The sequence below is a fragment of the Rhinolophus sinicus genome, linkage group LG03 (genome assembly GCF_036562045.2).
Source record: "Rhinolophus sinicus isolate RSC01 linkage group LG03, ASM3656204v1, whole genome shotgun sequence".
Classification (NCBI taxonomy): domain Eukaryota; kingdom Metazoa; phylum Chordata; class Mammalia; order Chiroptera; family Rhinolophidae; genus Rhinolophus; species Rhinolophus sinicus.
The window spans coordinates 160,641,612-160,665,147 of NC_133753.1; the positions used below are offsets into that span (position 1 = coordinate 160,641,612).

Sequence of the window (23,536 nt, forward strand, 5' to 3'; positions counted from 1 at the left end):
TCTAAGTGTTTACTAAAGTAACAAATAATTGTACCTCCTTCTTAAATAAAAATATAACAAAATCTATATATAAAATACACAGGAAACAAACTGCCTGATTAATAGCTAAAGAGCTATTCCATGAATCCAATACTCCTTTAGAAGTCTTCTGGTTTTGGACCATCAACTATCAGTACACAGAGATGAAGCACGAGGGAGGGAGGTGGTAGGAGAGGGTAAAGGGTTGGTCAAATATGTGGTGATGGAAGGAGACCAGACTTTGGGTAATGAGCACACAATGCAATACACAGATAATGTATTATAAAATTGTACGCTTGAAAGCTATATTATTTTACTAACCATGTCACCCCAATAAATTTAATTTAAAAGATGACGCATGGCCTGGTACACTGTATTAAAATTTATAAAAGTTAGCTCCTAGATTCCTTGGGAAGGTCTTTTCCTTTGGTTTCTGTCACTGGCTTTCATATACCTAACCAGTATGAAAAAATTAAAAAAGAAACATGAGCATTACTCCTAGGAACAATCAAATATATATATTTGACGGGGGAAAAAACGCACACACACACACACACACACATACACACACACAGTGAAGGTAAGCATTGTGCTTATTTAAATAAATCTATTGTCAAGTGATGGAAACTGAGGGTAAAATTTTACAAAGTATTTCCTCTACGTCCTCTTTCTTTTCACACAAAAATTAGCGAAAAAACACAGAAACAGGAGAAATAAATCAAAAAAGGAGTACAGTTTTCTTCAGAATGAAGAAGTTGAGCTAAGTGAAATAAGTCAAACAGAGGAAGGCAAATACTGTGTGATCTTACTTATATGGGGAATCTAAAAAAAAACTGAGCTCCCAGATAGAACAGATTGATGGCTGCCGGCGGGAGGGGGAGTTGGGGGGGGGGGGGGAGTGGCAGGGTGAAATAGATGATGGTGGTCAAAAGGCACAAATTTCCAGTTATAAAATAAATGTCATGGGAATGTAATGTACAGCATGGTGAGTATAGTTAACAAGACTGTATTGCGTATCTGAAAGTTGCTAAGTGAATAAATCTTAAAACTTTCTCATCACAAGAAAAAAAATTTATAACTATATGTGGTGACAATTATGTTAACTAGACTTATTGTGGTGATTATTTTGAAATATAGAAATACTGAATCATTACATTGTACACCTGAAACTAATATAATGTTATATGTAAATTATATCTCAATTTAAGAAAAGAGGCTGACATATCATACCATACAGTATTAAAAATACACAAGATATTTCATTTATTAATCTTGGCCACATATCAAATAGCTATTATGACAATTTGGAATTGTAACAGCTATGAAAAACAGTCTTTAAATATGGACAAACAAAAAAAGTAGAGAAAGATAAAGGTATAGATACATAATATTAGCAATACTTAAGCATAGTCTGCAATAAGTTTTTCATTGCTCCAAGGATAAACGAGAAACGTATGTAAAAATGTCCTCAAAGATAATCAAAGGAGTCTATAACATGTATTCTAACTTATTGTATTTTGCTGGGTATAATGTGCATTTTTTTGCCCAAATTTGTGAGGGAAAAATAAAGATGCGCATTATATATTACTAATTCTGTTTATCTATATAAATGTTTTTAACTCTTTTACTTATGTTTGAGTTAAAAGTGTAATTCTACAAATCAATAACGATATCCGTATGCAAAATAATACCCTGCAATACGATAATTGGTTCTGTTGAACTTACGATGAACTTGCAACGACAAAGAGTTCTTGGCCTTCCGTGATGCATAAATACCATAAATTTGTTACCGGTACATAAAATTTCTTGTACCACAATAGGTTAAAAAATAAATGCTAAAATTCCTTTATGATATAAAAAACAAGTACCTAAATGTAAACAAATAAAAATTTGAATTAAAAAATTAAAATGAAAAATTTTTTTCCTTGAAAGTTTGGGCCAAAAACGTGGGTGTGCATTATACACGGAAGCGCATTATATACAGCAAAATATGGTACCTACATGAACTAACAGTTTTACATTTTGCAATTCTTAGATATTGCAACATTTTTCCTAAACTCACTTTAAAAACATTTCTTAGTAAAGGTTATATGATTTTTAAAGATTAGATCATGAGCTAGCTCTCTTTTTGCAGTATAAAAAGTGCTCTATTTTCTCTTAACTTGATTGAATATTATTATCCTTTATACTTTTCAGAAGTAAATACCTTTTGGCTATATATTGTGTGTGTTTAGGGGAAAGGGGATTTCAGAAAAAATTTCCAAAGGGCCAAACAACATATTTTGCAAAAGACCTCTGGCAATTAGTGATGATATAAAGAATTGATGATTATCAGGGATATCACATTGCAATTCCATCTGAGCTCCCCATTCCTCTGGTTCAAACTGTACCTCTGGAATTATCTTTCATCATATAATTGACAATGTTTGTTAACATTTTATTATTACTTCCAATATAGATGGTATAAAAAGTTACAAAAACCTAACCCAATCTCCAGCCTATTTCAACAACTTTTGATAATTTTTAAAGTGTACCATAGGTGGTATGTGTATAATCACCCAAAGGGGAAAAAAAAAAAACCCACAGAAAGCCACTAAAACTACCTCTCTGAATAAGAAATAAAATTCTATAGTCAATACAATCCTACCCAAGAAACATACAAAGGATTTATACTTACAGAAGGAACAAGAAATGTATAGATTGATCAGGAAAAGCATACATGTTTTCTTTTTCTGATCAGGGCCTTATCCATGCGATATAAACCTCTACAATTAAGATTACTCAGTAGTGCTTATTTAAAATTTAGAAAATTAATACTCTGAGATAAGTTAAATGTGTTCTGTCAGTTGACAGTTCATCAACTGTTATTTACCGCATTTGAAAAACCCAAGGAGTTCTGATCACTTTAAATAAATACCATGTCATATGTACAAATTATTATAACTAAAACGTTTTACAGACCTTACACACTGTACCAGGCCCTGCCGTAGGTGCTTTACAAAAATTAACTAATTTCATCTTCTCAACAACGCTAAGAGATAGGTCCTCAACAGAGCCCCATTAGACAGACAGGAATGTAAGTCCCAGAGGTCAGGTCATCGGAAGGTCTCCCAGCCAGGACCCCCTGCGAGGATTCACACATACACAGGCATCTACCCCCAGAACCTTCACTGTTAAAAATTAAAATGCACTTTCACAAAATAAGAGATGGGGCTAACTTGCATTTTAGATAATTCAGACATATCAGTTTCTCAAACAATAAAAAAAGCTCTCCCTTAAAAAACTAACCTAAGAAACAAAAAAACAAAAAAACTTACTTGTTTCTTACAACATGCAACCAGGAAAAAAGATGCCTAAAATTTCTCACAGATGAGCTATTCAATATTTCAAATGAGTGGTGACTGCATCCATCTCCATCACTAATTTTAAAAGCCATCTCTCTCAAAAGAGCACAAAACCTAGTGATGTCATCACCAAGAATCCCATTCCAATGGAAAAAAACTCCTTTACATTCACCTTTTTTTTGAGTTCGGAACATTTCCAACTGTTTCTGTTGCTGTCTTCTTAACGTGTTCACAATAGCTATTGCTAGTCTCAGTGCTTCTCTGGGGTACCCATGAGAACGTAATGCGTCCACTCTGGCACAGGCTGTAGGAACATGTTCTAAAACAGAAAGTTAAGGGGAGAAAGTTGCCATTGCCGGATAAATCTACAAAAACAGGATTTAATAGTAAGATGTTTCTCCCAAAATACTATTAAAAAGACACAAGAAACCATTTCTGAACTTGGATTTGAATGAAAAACTCAGCTCCTATTGCCAAGCATTCATCCATCTCCCATTGAAACCGTCAGCTCTCCTCCTCCCACTCCAAAAATGCTATAGAAACTAAACAAAGAAGTAAGTCATGGAAATGTCTTTCCGGTTTGGCTACTTACCATGCCAGAGAGGCCACCCGCGGGAGTCAAAGAGGGAGTTTTCAGTGTCGTCATGGTAACAGTAGTTGGTGTATAGGTCACTGCTGATAATATGCTGCAAGTGGCTATCCTGCCAGTGGAGATCGCATGCCTCGATGGCTCGGGTGAACACTGTCCGATGTGGCCTGTTCGATGAATCTGTTTTTTCCACAATTCAGAAAGCCGTGTCAGCTATTATTCACATGTGAATAAATCAGTCATATACCACTCAGTGGCCAGATGTTCATGAGCACACCCACACACATTGTCCTGCACCCCCTAAGCAGAAGGATAAAGAGTGAATCCTCTCACGTCCTAAGGACTGGAGGCAAGTCAGCCCAAAGAGCTACCACTCACTCATTTGTTTTATAACCAAACACAAACACTCTGCAGCCATCAAAAGCTAAGGTTAAAGGCATCCTGCAAAGAGAATTGTCAAGTCTAGTTTCCATGCCAAATACACTCAAAGGAGGCACTCGGCACAAAAATCACATGAAAACTCACTGCTCCCCACTTCTGAGGTGCTGTGGTGGGCTGCCCTGATGGGATCAACAGCTCTCACAACACTATGCAAGAGACGCGACACCAGCCATGGAACCTTTCAGGAAGATGCAATCAGCCTTCAGAGGTATGCATAAGGGTTGTGCTTTTGGTTGTATTTTTTAACTATATTGTGCGGTTTTGCACAATTAAAACTATTATGCTTCTTGGGATAAAATGATTAAATGTCACTTTATATCCCAAAGGGCATAAATGCATATATTTAACATTTCACAAAGCCACACAACATAGCTACAAAACAAACCAGCGCACTTACCTTGCCCCTACAGGCTGCCTCCTGACTCCTGTGCAGGTTCCATGACTGGTGTGATTTCCCCAGCATAGTGTATGCCGGGGCATCACAAAAGAGCAGAAGCACACACTCCGAAGAGGGTTCAAGTTTCAGGACCTGACGAAGAAAAGAAATGTTTGGGGAATAAAGGATATTCTCACCCCATCTTCAGGGATTATTCAGTTTCTCTGGATAACATGGTTCAAATTCTACCTACATTCCCACCCCTTGGGTCCCACTCCAGACTTACCTCCAACTGTGACACAAACCTTAGGAGCCTCAACTGAAAATCAGGGTAACAAACTATTTTTACTTATGTGTACTTCACTCAGCTCAAATATCACCCCTCACTGTTCTGCAGCTCAATTAACTGAGAAGCAAAATCTGGATTTTCGTTAGTTGATAAAGTTTCCTCTTTCTGTCACTGGAGCTCTGGCTAAGCACAGACATAAAGGAAATCATAAAAGTCAAAAGAACAACTGAATCAAGAAGAGCTCTGAGAACTCATCTAGTCTAACCCCTCTATACTGCTGATGGAACTGAAAATCAGGAGAAGAAAAGTGACTTGCCAAAGTCACAGAGCCAGGCAATGGCAATCAAGACCAAAACATAGATATCCTCACTCCCAATTCAGCTATTTCAGCTGTACTGAAAGGCTTTTGACAGGTCTCACAGAGGAAGATATTATTTCAGCTTGGTCTTAGGTCAACGGAGATATCTGTATTTGAATGGCAGACATACCAAAATGCATAAATGACAGACAATGAGAGGTATAAACGCTGATGTATCTGTTATGGCCCCTGCCCAGCTTCCTTGCTAGCAGTACAAATGTACACCTTGCAAATGGGAAGAGTGGGACTTACATTTTAAGGGCTTTTGAACCTGTCAGGGCTTCTGGCTGAGCAGAATAATATACTCCTACCTAATAAGGAACTGGTTCCATGACCTTTTATAGTCAATCAATCAAATATTCCAAAGTCCAAAATTCACACATTTTTAAGTGGCTTTGTCACTTTATTTATTTTGTTTAGCTCAAATCATAGAAAAATTAAAAGGAAACTTGAGAAGAGCAACTTAGTGTTATGCATGTATTAAAACAACGAGAGTTCTACCTGTTGATTTGGCTCTCTGTGGTATCAATAATAAAAGCAAGCTATAGGTAGGATTCCATTAAAAAAAATAAAAACCTTAACTTTTCACATGTTTGCATGTGATTATATGAGCATAGAGAAGGATACAGGACATGCACCAGGCTTTTAACAGTCAATAGCTCTAAGAGAACAATAAAACCAATTTTAACAAAAAAGGCTAAATACTAATGAAATAATACTTAAATGAAAACATAAGACACAAAGTTCTATAATAACATGGGAAACAAAAAATAATTATGTACATAGAGAATGACTAAAAAGACATACAAACAAAAAGTTAGTTTGATTAGTTGTCAGAATTATATCAGAATTATTTATCTTAGATGTCTGAGGGTTTTGATTTTTGCAGTAAGATGGAAAAAAGAGAAACAAATTATTGTAACCAAATGTTTTAAATGATAAAGAGACTTGCAAAAAGTTTTTAATAAAGTATATGGATATTAACACATGCTGATTAAAGAAAATTTGGAAAATTGAGAAAAGTAAAAAGAGAGAAATTAGTTCTTTTATCAAAAAAATTCTGGTATAATTGGAAAAATAAAAAAACCTACTCTTTCAAAGGTGTGGATTCTAATGTTATTGTTGTTGTTAATTAATTCTGACATACCTTGTCTCCCCGAAAATAAGACCTAACTGGAAAACAAGCGCTAGCGCGATGTTTCAGGAGGACATCCCCTGAAAATAAGCCCTAAGGCGTCTTTTGGAGCAAAAATGAATATAAGAGCTGGTCTTATTTTCGGGGAAACATGGTAATCTCAGTGGAGAAGGGCCTGATCTGCCCTTCACATTCACTGCAATGTGCCAAAACATGCATTTCTGCCGATGGTCTGTACCACATGCAGTCCCCCAGCTGCAATGGCACCGGTGCTGGGCTCTGCTCTGCTGCACGCAGGCTCTCCCCTAGCAGCCTGCTCAGCTCTCCGGCAGAAGCACTGCAGGCTGAGCACTAGAGCCCCCCTGGAGGATGGGGTACTGTGCTGAAAGCAGGAGCCCTGGTGCCTTTAGGCACAACAGCTATAAATACTGTCCTCAGAAACTAGGTCCTGACTTCATACCCTGGGGCCAAACCATAAATAAAACGAACTGTTTCATCTGGAGGCTGGACCATGTTTTAAGGGCTTTCTAAAGCCTATGGAGCATTCCTGTTGAACCATGGGTAAAATAACCAAATGGAAAAGTAAAGTGTAAAATATTAGGATGGTGGTCCCAAAAAGCAGGTGGGGAGTAAAACGTAGAGAAACTTCCAAATAAAAAAAATAAAAAGAGATTAAAAATATTGCCTCTATAGATGTAGGCATATTCTTTTCTAGCAATGGAAAAGAATAAATGCTGAATCACTACACTTGAAAATTCTGAGCTTCAGGAAAAGAATTTGGGAAGTAAGGGGTACATTTAAGTTATTAAATAAATCATCATGGGCAATAAAGATATGACAGATTTCAAATACTGAATTCCCTTGGCAAATATCTTCAGACAAAGCAGAGCCAGACAATCATCTATCCCAAGTCCTAAAACTTCTTTTTGATTGGACAAGTCCCTGTGGGGTAATACATACAATTTTCCCTTTGTAGAAAGTGAAAACACTATGCTAACATCACACTCACTTGGCACATTGTCTAGCTCTTTCCAGGGTACCGACTACATATGGGGCCAGCACATACAGAATGACAGTCTAGATTCTGGATCCTTCTGATATCATCTAGCTCTTACCTTGCACCTATCATAACTTTACAGTCTTTCAAGAGCCTCAAAAAGCCGGGGTGAGGGGGTGTGGGGGAGTAATAGCACAAAGTCACACAAAAATAGTGACATGAAATTTTTATTTGCAAGAGTTAACTATTTTAAGGATTTGGTTCTGAAAGAGGAGAAAATTCTACAGTAGCTGGAAGGGAAAATGAGGTCAAAGAAAGATTTTCAGAAGTGAGAGACAGAGGGTTCTTAAGAGGACATTGGGAAATGTCTGGGTATTTCTCAGTTGTCCCAAAGACTGTAGGGCACTATTAGCCCACAGTAGGTGGGAACAAGTATGCTAGACAATCCTTCACCATAAAAAATGTTCCTAGTCCAAATGCCAACAGCACCCCATGCCTTTTAGCCCAGTCATAAAAGCTTTACTTGCTACATTCTAAAACTAAAAATTTTTAACTGATTACACAGTAGCCCAAACATGAATTGACCAAAAGAAATGAAAACACACAGCTCCTCAAGCCTCTCAATAATTGTTTTACAAAATATTATGACCTTATTCAATGATTTTTAAATTTAAAAAATATTCAAACTAAATAGTTAATAGGTAATTTTATATAACTTACATAATTTAAAATAACACACACTAATACATACAAGTATTATATCGGTGTTCTGAAAATATGAAAAAAAGTACACAAAGGTCTCAGGTAAAAATTAAAACACACACACTCACATGCACACACATTCACAGTCAAAACATACTAAGCCCTTGAGTTATAGTAAGTTCTTAAGTGGGGAAAATCATTTTCCCATCTATATTGTAAATTACTATTATAAACACAAATGCACAATTCGGTAGATACAAAGAGCAGAATGTTACTGTGGACTTACCTTGGTTGGCATTTGCACCCTGAGGCAGAGCGTTGGTTAAGTTGGGTAATTCACTGCCGTGATTTCCATCTTCCCACGGACAGACATCAACACTATTCCACTTTTTCAACTGTTTTAGCCAACTAGCCTTCTGCTCCAACTTGCAGTGGGGATTTAAAACTATACACATCCACAGAGCTCCTAATTTAAAGGGAGAGAGAGAAGTACATTTTAAAAAATTATAAAAACGTCCAATTGCAATAGCTAATGATAAATTTTAAACCATTTAAAAATGGACCCAAGCCTGCCATTTTTATAAGTCAATTCTCTCCTGAATCCAAGCCACAAATCTAATCTAGAGTTTAATGGGAGAAGGACAACACAGCCCAAATTTGAACCAAAGATCCAAACACTACCACACATAAATTTGAAAGATATTTCAAATGTTTATTGTAACCACCTTCCTACTTGTATGACATTTTGGACAAAAAAAGTCAATAAAGAATATCATCCTAAGGTCCAATTTGCCACTTTAATTTATAAACAGATTTTATACTTGGATGCTGCAACAAACCACTCTAAATGGTTCTTCTGCAACAGTTAAATTTTTTTTCTAAGATTAACTTTACACAATACAATCACAAAGGCATACAATGAACACAAATAAAAAAGTTCCTAGTTTCCTTAGAGGCATTTCAAATTTTATGATTAATAATTGTATGCATATCTATTATATCAATAACCTTTCAAAAATAAAATTCACTTTAACATACTTCCCTAAGTGATTTAACCAGCAACTAAAAGTTGGTATCTTTAAATGAAATCACTAAACATTAATTCAAAATTTTACTTGTTTTTCAAAGGAAAAGCTATAATGAATTTTGAAGGCATAACTCATAATTTGAATTAATTGAGGTGCTGATAAAATTTATTATTCCTTTCTACATTCTTCAAAGAGGTAGATAATTCAAACAAGTATTTCACAAGTTTTAAAAGTTAAAGTTTTACTTTACTAATAACTTCTAAACCAGACATAGTACTTCAAAGCCATTCGCAACACTTTCTTTGAAAAGATATGTGTAAATGTGTGTCTGTGTTTTAACCAGTTGTGTTAGCCAAGTGAATAATAAAGATAGGAATGATCATTACTTGTATTTTGTTTGTCCAAAAGAGATGCTTTACAGTCCTCCACATTTAAAATTAGCAAGCTTCTTCAATTAGGGAATCTGATATTTTAAATACCAAATAACTTTTACCAGCAGAAAATAAGTGACTGCAACCTATCTAAGCTACAGATATTTACAATTCACATTTCTGTATTTTTATGTACTAATTGAAAATAAAATCTGATCAGTTGAGATACAGTAAGCCTACTATAGCTTATCTCTCTCCATGATTACAAACAACAACTCGGAACAAAACACAAAAGCAGCAATTTGAGAACTCTGAAAAGTAAACAGCAGGAAGCAGATTGGGGAAATAAAACTTGAAGTAAGCCATATGGGGTGATTTCTTGTTATTTTTCCCTCTTTTCTCTCCTGGCTTGGATATAAGATTATCCCAATTTGGGGAACTTTGTAGAGGGCATATTCAGCAAAAACTTGAGAGAAACCTCACCTAGCTGGTGAGAGGACGGGGAAAATGGGGACCTGGCCTCTGCTCAGGAACTGGAGAGGGGCGATCCTGCGCACTGTGTACAAAGAGACACAAGTCCTGGTAACAACTCACTTGCATGAGACAGACCCCAGGCAGCACAGTCAAGGCCTTGTAAACTTGCCTGACATCATCACCTGAAGAAGGTGAACCAGATCTTATGCTCTGAAATGACCCTGGTTGATTATATGCTTTAAAAACACTAAAAATTTTCCAGAGGTTTTTAATAGGACCCAGACTTTCATAACACAGTATTCAAAATGTCCAGGATCCAAAATTACTTGGCATACAAAGAAACACGATCAATTCTCAAGGGAAAAAAACAATCAACAGATGCCAACCGAGATGAACCGGATATTAGAATGATCAGTCAGAGTCTTTACAGCAGCTATTAAACTGTGCTCCATAAGATGAAGGGAAACACTATTGAAAGAAGTGAAATACAAATTATAAAAAAGAACTCAACAGAAATTTTAGAACTGAAAAAACAGTATCTGAAATAAAAAAAAAACTCACTGGATGGAATCAAGAGCAGAATGGATACGACAGAGGGAAAAGTCAGTGAACTTGAAGACAGACGTTATCTCATCAGAAGAAAAGAGAAAAACAATCAGAAGAAAACGAACAGAGCTTTGAAGACAGGTGGGAAAATAGCAAAAGGTCCAACATTTGTGTAACTGGGATCCCAGAAGAAGATGAGACACAGATACAGAAAAATTTGGAAGAAATAATGACTCAAAACCTCCCAAATTTAGAGAGGGATGAATTTATAGACCCAAGAAGCTAAGCTAGCCACAAAAAGGATCAACTCAAAGAAAACCATGCCCAGAAGACAGTGGAACATTATCTTTAAATTGTTAAAAGAAACTGAAGTGTCAACCCATAATTTTATATCCAGCAAAAACATTCTTCAGAAATGATGCCGAAATAAAGGCATTCTCAAATCAGGGAAAATTAACAGCATTTGTTGCCAAGAGATCTGGTCTAGAAAAAATTCTAAAGGAAGTTCTTCAGGCTGAAGAGAAATAATATCAGAGGGAAATTTGGAACTACAGGAATAAAGAAACAGCTATATAAATTAAATAAATACTTGAATAAATGTAGCAGACTATATTTGTCCTTTTAAGTTCTTTAAAGTATGACTATTGAAAGCAAAAATATGAACATTACCTTGTGGGTTTTAAATGTACGTAGATGTAATACACATGAAACTAACATAAAGGAGGAAGAGTAAAGGGACTTACATGGTTGTTAGACTCTACATTGTATGCAAAATGACAAAATATTAACCCAAAGTAGACTGCTTAAGGCTAGGTATGTTTGTTACAATACTGACACAATTAAAAAATACAAGGAAATACAAACAAAAAGGACAATAAATTAAATTGAAATACTGAAAAATAAATAAAGTAATCCAAAGAAAAAGATAGGAGAGAAAACAGAAGATAAACAGAAAACAAATAATTAAATGACAGAGCTAAATTCAACCATCTCAATAATTACATTAAATATAAATGGTCTAAACATACCAATTAAAAAAGATGGTAAAATTGGATTAAAAAACAAGACCCAACTCTATGCTATGTACAAGAAACACACTTTAAATATGTAAAAGGATGTAAAAGATATACAATGTCAACACTTTGAAAATATTAATATGGTATTAGACAAAGTAGAGTTTAGAACAAGGAATACTACACCAGGGATAAAGACGTAACATGATAAAAGGGTCAATTCTCCAAAAAGACATAACAATCCTAAATGAGTATGCTTCACCTAATGTCAAGACTTCAAAATACGTGAAGCAGGAAACTGACAGAGGTGACAGGAAAAATAGACAAATCCACAATTATAGTTGTAGACTTCAATACTGATAGAACAAGAAGACAGAAAATTAGCAAAGATGAAAAATACCTAAACAACCCTATCAACCAAATTAACCTAAATGATATTTATAGAACTTAAGCTAAATAACATTTATAGAATACTCCACCTTACTATTAATAGAAACAAAACAAAACCCTTTTCTTTTTAAAACACACAAAGAATATTCCCCCAAATAGTTCATATCCTGAGCCATAAAGCAAACTTTGATAAATGTGAAAGAAGTGAAATCATACAAAGTATATTCTCTGTTGTAATAGAATTAAATTAGAAAAAAGTAAAAAGAAGATATTTGGAAAATCCCCAAATACCTGAGAAATAACAAACCTCTAAGTTATTCATGAATAAAATAATCACAAAGGAAAACAGAAAACATTTTGTACTGAATGAACGTGCAAATAAAACATATCAATAAAATATATTTGTGATCTACAGCCAAAAAGAATTTAGGGGGCAATTTATAGTATTAAATGCCTCTATTGGAAAAGAAGAAAGGATTCAGGAGTTCCAGTCAAGATGATGCAATAGGTAAAGGCCATGCTTAACTTCTCTCACGACCACATCAAAATTACAACTAAACTATAAAACAACCATCATTGAGAATCGCCTAAAATCTTGCTGAACTGAAGCCCTACAACTAAGAACATACAGAAGAAGTCACCCTGCGACTGGTAGGAGGGGCAAAGACGCAGAACAGGCTGGTCCCACATTCATACGTGACCATTAAAAATTGGGAGGGATATCTCAGCTGTGTTGGTCCCCCCCGGGAGGAGCGAGAGGTCCCAGCACCACTCCAGCCCAGGGTTCCAGTGCCAGGGAGACAAGTCCCCATAATTTCTGGTTGTGAAAACCAGCGGAGATTGTGACTGAGTGAGAAGGAGGTTGGCTGGAGTCCCTGGTGCTTCTCTTAAAGAGACCATGTTTGGACTTATCCACCAACAGAATCAATGGCTCTGAGCTCCAGTGCTGGGGCAGCAGCTGGAAAGCTGGCAGGGACATGTGGGATACTGAGTTGTCTGGCTTAGGACAGGGGCTGGAAGGGCAGCTTTCTTTAGGACAGAAGAATGGGCAGAGGTTATTGTTTCTTTTTTGAGCCCTGTCTCCTCCCAATGTGCAGGAGGCCACCACATCTGAGTCTCCCTCGTACGTTTGCTACGCCCTGGTGATTCGAGACCCCACCCCGCCCAACTTTAGGGCACTGCCTTAGCTCATTCGGTACTTTCCTAGGGTCTCTCAAAGGTTTGCTGAACCCAGACAGGCAGCATCTGGCTTGAGCATGTCCTATACTTCTGACTGAGCAGCCCTAAGCCTGGCACTAGTGACAGCCAGTCTTGGTTCGAAGCTTGGCCTCTTGAGGCAATTTCAAGCACGGCATAGGCAGCAGCCATCTGTAGATTGCTTTGCTGCTCCCACGGGGTAGCCCCAGGTGGGGCATGGGCTGCAGCTGAGCTTGACCTCCAGTGGATCCCCTCTCCAAGGCAGTCCTGGAACTGGTGCCCCCAGTGGCCAGCTTCCAAAGGAGCTGGAGCATCACCCAACCGCCTGCAAGAATGACACACCCAAGGGGCATATTGGGCAGGTACCAAAGCCCTGCTAAAGCAGATGCTGCTCTGTAGGGTCAGTTCCTGCACCATCACTCCTCCACTGTAGTCTTGGCCAGTCCTCACAACCAATGAGCCCGAGAGTCAATACTTCTCATTGATGTGCAAACAGTAACTACAAGAGGAGGGCACACACAACCCACACAAGGGACACACCTGGAATGCGTGGCTCAAGTGACCAGGAAGACTGTGTCACTGGGCCCCACAGGACACCTACTACACAAGGCCACTCTAGTAAGACTGGAAGACATAGCAGCCCTACCTAATACATAGAAGCAAACACAGAAAGGCAGCTAAAATGGGGAGACAAAGAAACATGTTCCAACTAAGAAAATAGAACAAAACTCCAGAAAAAGAACTAAACAAAATGGAGACAAGCAACCTACCAGACGCAGAGTTACAAACACTGGTTATAAAGATACTCAATAATCTCAGAGAGAATTTCAACAAAGAGATAGGAAGCATAAAAATGGAGATAGAAAACATAAAAAAGAACCAGTTAGAAATAAAGACTACAATAACTGAAATGAAGAATACAGTAGAGGGAATCAACAGTAAATTAGATGAAGCGGAGGATCAAACCTGCTATGTAGAAGATAAGGTAGCAGAAAACACCCAATCAGAACAGCAAAAAGAGAAAAGAATACAAAAAATTGAGAAGAATTGAAGGAGCCTCTGGGACAACATCAACCATACCAACATTTGTGTTATAGGGGTACCAGAAGGAGAAGAGAGAGAGCAAGGAATTGAAAACCTATTTGAAGAAATGACAGAAAACTTCCCTAACTTGGCGAAGGAAATAGATATACAAGCCCGGGAGGCACAGGGAATCCCAAAAAAGATGAATCCAAACAGGTCCACACCAAGACACATTATAATTAAAATGCCAAAGGTTAAAGACAAAGAAAGAATCTTAGAAGTAGCAAGAGAAAAGCAGTTAGTTATTTACAAGGGAGCCCCCATAAGACTGTCAGCTGATTTCTCAACAGAAACTTTGCAGGCCAGAAGGGATTGGCAGGAAATTTTCAAAGTGATGCAAAGCAAGGACTTACAACCAAGATTACTCTACCCAGTAAAGCTATCATTTAGAATCGAAGGACAGATAAGAGTTTCCCAGATAAGAAAATGCTAAAGGAGTTCATCACCACCAAACCAGTATTAAAAGGAATCTTAGAGGGACTTCTTTAAAATGAAATTTTAAAAAATGAATACTATAAGTACATACCTATCAACAATCCCTTCCAATGGAAATGGGTTAAATGTTCCAATCAAAAGACAGAAGGGCTGAATGGATAAGAAAACAAGACCCCTACATACACTGCCTACAAGAGACGCACTTCACATCGAAAGACATAGACAGACTGAAAATAAAGGGATGGAAAAGGTATTTCATGAAAACGGAAACAAAAAACAAAAAGCTGGGTAATACTTATATCAGACAAAATAGACTTTAAAACAAAGATTATAACAAGAGACAAAGAAGGACCTAGTAATTCCACTTCTGGGTATTCATCTGAACAAACCCAAAATGCTACTTTGAGGGGACATGTTCATCCATATGTTCATTGCAGCATTATGTACATCAGCCAAGATATGAAGTTAACCTGGGTGTCCCTGAATGGATGAATGGATAAAGAAGAGATGATACATACATGCAGTAATATTAGCCGTGAAAAATAATGACATCTTGCCATCTGCGGCAACATAGATGGACCTAGAGGGTACTGAGCTGAGTGTAATAAGTCAGACAGCGAAAAACAAATGTCATATGGTTTCACTTATAAGTGGAATCTAAAAATCAAAATAAACAAATGAAACAGAAGCAAACTCATAGATACAGAGAACATTTTGATGGTTGCCAGATGAGTGGGGGGTTGGGAGTGGGTGAGAAGGGGAAGGGATTAAGAAGTACAAATTGCTTGTTACACAGTAGTCATAGGGATGGAGGATATAGCGTAAGAAATATAATCAATAATATTGTAATAACTGTGTGTGGTGTCAGTAGTGTACGAGACCTATCCGTGTGAGGGATGGGAGGGGTACTCAGGGCAGAGTGAAAAAGGTGAAGGGATTAAGAAGTACAAATTGGTAGGTACTAAATAATCATGGGGATGTAAAGTATAGGGAATATAATCAATAATATGGTAATAACTATATATAGTGCCAGGTGGTACTAGTCAGGGGATCACTTCTTGAATTATAAAAATGTCTAACCACTATGCTACACACTTGAAACTAATGTAAAATAATATTGACTGTCAACTCTAATTGAAAAATTTAAGAAGGGGGGAAAAGATCAATAATATTGTGATAGCATGATACAGTGTCAGATGGTTGCTGGACTTATCATGGTGATCACTTTAGCGTAGGGAATATGATCAATAATGTGGTAATAACTGTATTGTGCTGGGTGGGTACTGCTGAATAACTATGATGCACACCTGAAACTAATATAATATTGTTTGTTAGCTATATTCTAAAAAAAAACTCTTAAAAAATAACATAAAAAAGAAAAGATTCAAATTAATAATCTAAATATTCACCTTAAGAAACGGGGGGGGGGGGGGGGGAGAAGAAAGAAATCAAAACCAAAGCAAAAAGAAGGGCGGCAATAACAGATTAGAAATCAATTAAGTTTAAAACTGAACCAAATATTTCTCATGAACACAGACATAAAACACCTCAAGAAAGTATCAGTAAATCTAATTTTAAAATATGTAAAAAGGAAAATACACCACAACCAAGTAGAATTTATCCCAGAAATGCAAGGCTGGTTCAACTTTAAAAATCAATCAGTATAATTCACTATATTAACAGAATAAGGAAGAAAAAGCTTATGACCATTTTGACAGATCAGAAAAAGCAAATGACAAAATTCAACATCTCTTCATAATAAATAAAACTCAGCAAACTAGGAACAGAAGATAACTTATTTAACCTAACAACAACAACAACAAAAACCCCTACAGGTAACATAATAATGGCAAAAGACAATGTTATTCTCTTAAGATCAAAACAAGGCAAAGATGTCTCTGCTCTTACCACTCCTATTCAAAATCACATTGGAAGTTCTAGCCAGGGCAATAAAGAAAAAAGAAAAAAAAGGTTAATGGCATAGATTGGAGAGGAAAAAAATAAAATAGCCTCTATTTGCAGACAACTGACCTATAAAATACTCCTAGAACTAGTAAGTTTAGCAAGGTCATAATAATGATACAAGTTCAAAGCAAAAAACCAACTGTACATCTATCTATATGCTAAAATGCTATTGAATAGATATCAAAATTTACCAAAAAAAGAGCACCATTTATATTAGTACCAAAAAAATCCGATGAAATAGTTATAAACCTAACAAAACATGTACAAAACTATGCTAAAAACTACAAATCACTGACAAAAGAAATCAAAGAATCTTAAAAAGCAGAAAGTTACTATATTCATAGATTGAAAATCTCAATATTGTTAAGATGTCAATTCTCCGTAAACTGATCTAAATATTCAACACAACCCCACTCAAAAACCTAGCAGGCATTTTATGTACATATTGACAAAGATATAAAATAGCCAGAACAATTTTAAATAAGGACAAAGTTGGAAGACTCACAGCATGTTACCTGATTGTGTGACTTCCTATAAAGTTACAGTAGTCAAGACAATGTACAAGTGGTCAAAGAATAGGCACGTAGATCAATGGTATAAAGAGCTCCAAAAGAAACATACAAATATGATCAATTCAGGGTTCAAAGTCAATTCAATCAATGGAGAAAAGATAAATCTTTTCAACAACTGGTGCTGGAACAATTAGATATTCATATGACTAAAATCAAATGAAATCTGTATCACATGCTCTATTTAAAAAACTCAAGTTATTAAAAATTAACTCAAAATGGATCATAGTCGTAAATATAAAACATAAAACTTCTAGAAAAAAGTCTTTGTAACCTTGGGTTAGGCAAAGATACTGTTAGATACAATATCAAAAGCATGATCCATAAAAGATAAAATTGATACAGTGAACTTCATAAAAAATTAAAAATTTTGCTCTACAAAAGACACTGATGAGAGACTGAAACGACAATCCACAGACTGGGAGAAAATATGTGCAAACCATACATCTGACAAAAAGGGCTTATATCTAGAATATGTAAAGCCTTCTCAAAACTCACCAAGAAAATGAACAACCCTATTAAAAATGGGCAAAAAATTTGTAAAGACACTTCACCAAAGAAGATATACAGATGGCAAATTGCACATGGAAACACGCTTGGCATCATTAATCATTAGGAAAATGCAAGTTAAAACTACGCAAGATACCACTATACCCATATTATAATGATTAAAATTAGAAAAAGAAATTTAAAACCTAACAATACCAACTGCTGTCTAGGATGTAGAGCAACTGGAATGCTCATAATTGCTGGTGGGAGTGCAAAATAATATAGCCACTCTGGAAAATAGTTCAGCAGTTTCTCATGAAATAAACATATATTTACCACATGACCCAGCAATCCCACCTCTAGACATTTGCCCAGAAGAAATGAAAACTTATGTTCACATAAAAACTTGTACAAGAATGTTTATAGCATCTTATTCGCAAATGCAAAAGACTGGAAATAACCTGAAGTCTTTCAACTGGTGAACAGCTAAAAGCAAAACAAAACAAAACAAAGCAAACACAGTGGTGCATTCATACAAGAGAACATTACTCAGCAATAAGAAACAAATTAATATTGACAAATAATGTGATGTAAAAGTCCTTCCAAAATGAATGATTTATTTTCAATGTGCCCATTTCATAATTTAGAATTCTGTACTTCAGTCCATACCTGTATAAACTATAATCTATTTTGAAAACTAGCTTAAAGGACCACCATGCCAACTAAAAGCTAAGATAGAGTTTACTTTAAATTAAAGTAGAAATTACATATCCTAAAATATGTACCGTGTTTTCCCGAAAATAAGACCTAGCTGGACAATCAGCTCTAATGCGTCTTTTGGAGCAAAAATTAATATAAGACCCAGTCTTATTTTACTATAATGTAAGACCCGGTCTATAATATAAAATATAATATATATTAATATAATATAATATAATATAATATAATATAATATAATATAATATAATATAATATAATATAATATAATATAATATAATATAACGGGTCTTATATTAATTTTTGCTCCAAAAGACAGATTTAGAGCTGATTGTCTGGCTAGGTCTTATTTTTGGAGAAACACGGTAATTATCTCAAATCCATTGTTTTCACATTCAATCTCTTCTTTTTAAATATATAAGTGAAATACAAGGTTTTAAAAATAGAATAACCAAATTTATACTAAGCACTAGTTCTTTTGAAGTAACTCAAAGAAAAAACTAGAAAAATATTAACCAATGTATGTAGTGCTGAAGGATTGATTTGCAAATGAAGGAACTGATAATGTGATAATGAACCAGTGAGTTTCACCTTCACCTGGGGAAAACTGGAGTCTATAGGAAGGCAAACTAGTTTGACAAGAGAATATTTTTTAAAAACATTTTTTACTTTTACTACTTTTAAAAAAATGTTTTTTTCTTTTTTTTTGGAAATAAATGGAGAAATACCAAAGAAAACCTTAATTAAATAATTATTATCATTGTCACTATTTCTTGGGTGCCTACTACATACTGCAGGCATCATAGTCAGGGCTTTGCAAACATTTTTTCATTACCTCATCACAATAATCCCCCACAGTCAGAATTAGTATTTCTACTTTAAAGATGAGAAAACTGAAACTCAAAGAGATTATGGTCCTTAAAAGATCCTAAATATTCTGGGAAACTTTAAATAATGATTTGTCCTGAGGAAAAAAGAAATCCATAAAACTTATCTTAGATTTTCACGCCTACATTTCTCCAATTAGAAAATTTTCACTTTGCAGAATGAGAAAAATTTTGAAAAGCCAAGCCTTTATTAATTTGCCTATAACATTCTTTTACTACTCACTTCCCTAAAGAGAGGTTTCATTCTGAAAGGATGTTCTTAAGGTTAGATTCAAGTTCAGAGCTGTAATAGATATGGTCTTTTATCTTAATAGTCACCAGGACAAAAGCTATGATTACCCTTAATAACCAAGTTAACCAAATTGAGTAAGTCATTCTCCAAATTTTATTAATTCAAAGTCTCACTTTGGGCATTGATCTCCTTCCCCTCCAACACATGCCTGACACATTTGTAGCTTTAAAAATAAAACTCTTTCATGATCAAACACTTCATTCTGGCATCCCTCGGAAATATTAACCCTTTTAAAGGGACTCAACCAAAAACAGGACAGAGAACTCTTGAAAATTTCGCATTTCCAGCACCTAACAGAGGACCTGGCATCTAGAAAGGTATTACTGGTTGTTTCCCCAAAGATGCTTAATTACTCGCTATGAATTGCAATAAAAACAAATTCAATACTTTTAAATTGCTTTCCTAGCTTCAGTGCCTCAAAATGTACAAAGACAATTATCAAATCATTGGTGTGTGAATCATTCAGTTTCTGAATTACCCATGGCACATTTCAGCTGTAGTCTAGCTTTTCTTTACCATCCAGCATGCTTTTACTCTCCTTTCCACCACTCTACCTAATATCTGCACTCAGTGGTTTCAGCAAAAAAGATGCACTGTAACATACAATCCAAAGTAAGCTAAAACTAGGAAAGCAACTTCCCTGGGAAGAAGAAAAAAGCATTCTGTGTACACGGTGAATGATTCCGATCCACTCGGTGGTCGTAATTAAACCTGCTCACATCCTGTACCTGACCAAGTAGTGAGAGAACATGGGCAGAAGGCAAATCATCACAAAGGACTTTTTGGTTCTGCTTTCCACCAATAAACAGTGCCAGTGGACAAGCACCCATACTCCCTGCAAATACAGGTAACAAAAATGAATGAACTCCACATGCCCTGAAGGCCAGTCTTTTCCATCAAACATTTAGATGGACAAATCACCACCATCTCACACACCCACTGTTTTACATTTCCAACTAGAATAAGTGTTTGAGCAACAAGCTCTGATCTGGAAAGATGTGGATTACCAGCTGGGCAAGCCCATTTAGTCTCAGTAGCAGCAGTTCCCTATTTAAACAGTAGGGATAATAATTCCTACTTCCTAGGGCTGTTTAGATTTATGCAAGATAATGTATGCAGAAAGTGTTTTGAAAACTATAGAGTTTGCCAGCTCTAAAAGGTGCATTCCTGCAAACACACATGGGAGTGTGGAAGACTTCCATGTTGAGGAAACTGAGACTAAAAAGATTAAAACAGGTTTGAAGGGCTCAGATTGCAGTTGATTCTCTGATTTTAGCTAGAAGCATCTTTGTCTCTCCTCTCTCTTGGTTTCCATGATAAGCTTGTAAATATGTTTTGTTTTCCAATAGACATTGCTCTCTCTAGCCTCCCAGGCCCCACCCCAGGATCAGAGTCATTTGAAGGTCTGAGATGCTTCGGGTAATTTTATCCTTACCTACTTGGAAGGAGGAGGAATTTCTGGAACTCATCCCCAATCCTACAGGATAACATTTTTTCTGTCTGTGGTGACTTGATGCCAAAGGATGGACAAAGTGTGCAGTACTGAGCCTGCGCACTCTTCCTTCAGCCTCTCCCACACGCCCCCTTTAGCAACACCTCGCCAAGACTTCTGGTCTACCATCCACTCTGCCTCCCTTTTTAGTTTCAATGCTCAGGGCTCCACAGTCTTCTATAAGAACTCAAAATTAAAAGTTATCAGAACCCAAATTCTTAATATGGGGGGGGTGAAGTTAAACCAAGTAAAATTTGGTACATTGAGAATATGAAGGTAAGGAAGAATCACTGTTAAACAAAAACTATTGAAAATGAAGATGTAGAATATTCTAGGACCGTGTTACATTATTTTCTAATAATATAATTCAATACTGACAAACATCCTACTTAGTCCAACATAAGGGATAAAGTTAAGTAAAATAACAGAACTTCATTTTCACACATTATTATATTCTACATTGCTACAGACACTTGACATTTGGAAAATAACCATTAGAAGAAGCATGAAGTATTTGTCAGATTCATAACCACTGTCCTGGTTATCTATTACTATGCAAAAATCTACCCAGAACTTACTGGCTTACTACAACAATGTATCATTGTATCTCATGATTCTGTAGGTCAAAAATTGAATCTCTCCTCCTCTTCCCTTGCCCCAACCAGCCTCTCCATGTGCACAGCATGGGCTTTCTCACCGCATGTCTGTTAGCTGGAAACATCTTTGAGTCTGACTCAGAACAGCCAGACTTCCTATATGGAAACTCAGGGCCCAAGGATAGAAACTTCTAAGAGGTAGGAAGTGGACATGCTGCCAGTCACTGAAGGCTTGCTCCCAGAAACTGACCTGGAACATACTCCACCATATTCTCTTGGTCAAATATTTGTAAAAATTGCCCAGATACAAGAGGGAAGAACACAGACCCCACATCTCAGTAAGAGAGCAGCAAACAAATCTGTGATCATGTTTATTTAATTTATCACAATTACCAGTAAAGATTATAAATCTGTTACATTACAAAATGGAAAGTTAAAGTATTTACAAATGAGTATGAGAATGCTGGCAGTTAAAAAAAAATCAAATCCAAATAAACTACTCAACATATGAGAAGAGCTACAAGTCAAGCAAAAACTAAGAAAGTCATTATGAAAACTTAACTGAATAAAATGTATCCTAACACAAGCTGCAATATTAAGTGCTGGTTTGTATGCTAATTTTTATCCCTTCAAGGAAAATCCTAACAATATTAGGTTACACATGTTAGGTTTCTAATTAGAGTCTACATTTGAAGTTTTAAAACGTCTGTCTTCAGGATACAAAGATCACTCCATCTAGTTCAGCTAAAAAGTGAATGTCATCTTTATTTATCCACCTGACGGTAATTGCTGCCATTTATTGAATATTTGCCTCACACTAACCTTATGCAAAGTATTTTACGTTCATGGTCACATTTCACCCTCACAAAAAGACTCCCCTTTACAGATAAGGAAAATGAGGTTTAGAGAGAAGTAGAAAGGTTGTTCTGCTATTAAAGATGGGAGTCAGGATTTGTTACCAGACCCACATTCCCCCAAAACCTATTCTTAAACACTGTGCTGTTTAGCCCTCTGGCGACCTATGTGGTCAGAAAGTACTTCTTCTGTAAGCTTGGATTCATGCACGCAGCTACGCATATATGAATTCCAAGACTCATCATTTTAGTCTTTTGACAGACCATCATTCCCTTCCTCGTGTTTTAGCAGTATAATGCAAATGATATAGTACTCTCTCAAATTATGAAGCACCTTAAACGTACAGCTAATAAGCCCTTTATTTTAACCATGTATTATTCTTAAGCACTTAGAATATGTCTGTCATATGTATAGAAAACATATTCAACAAAAACCTATACAAGGGGCCGGCCCGGTGGCTCAGGCGGTTAGAGCTCCGTGCTCCTAACTCCGAAGGCTGCCGGTTTGATTCCCACATGGGCCAGTGGGCTCTCAACCACAAGGTTGCCAGTTCAATTCCTCGAGTCCCGCAAGGGATGGTGGGCTGTGCCCCCTGCAACTAGCAACGGCAACTGGACCTGGAGCTGAGCTGCGCCCTCCACAACTAAGACTGAAAGGACAACAACTTGAAGCTGAACGGCACCCTCCACAACTAAGATTGAAAGGACAACAACTTGACTTGAAAAAAAAAAGTCCTGAAGTACACACTGTTCCCCCAATAAGGTCCTGTTCGCCTTCCCCAATAAAGTCTTAAAAAAAACCCAAAAAAAAAAAAAACCTATACAAGTCCATCGAAAAAGAACCTAATTAAAAACAGAACTCTGAATTTTTCAGGACTGACAGGCATAG

The 23,536-nt window shown here is 36.2% G+C and overlaps 1 protein-coding gene across 2 annotated transcripts in view; it reads right to left on the reverse strand.

The window, feature by feature from the left end:
* The window catches only part of ZSWIM6 (zinc finger SWIM-type containing 6), a 184,179-nt gene that overhangs the window by 16,959 nt on the left and 143,684 nt on the right, over window positions 1–23,536 (reverse strand). For both annotated transcript variants that reach the window (XM_074328909.1, XM_074328910.1), the window contains exons 5-7: window positions 8,536–8,715; window positions 3,955–4,131; window positions 3,535–3,681 (exon numbers count right to left, since the gene is read on the reverse strand). In XM_074328909.1, coding sequence (XP_074185010.1) covers window positions 3,535–3,681; window positions 3,955–4,131; window positions 8,536–8,715 — 504 coding nt within the window. The remainder of the gene's footprint in view (window positions 1–3,534; window positions 3,682–3,954; window positions 4,132–8,535; window positions 8,716–23,536) is intronic.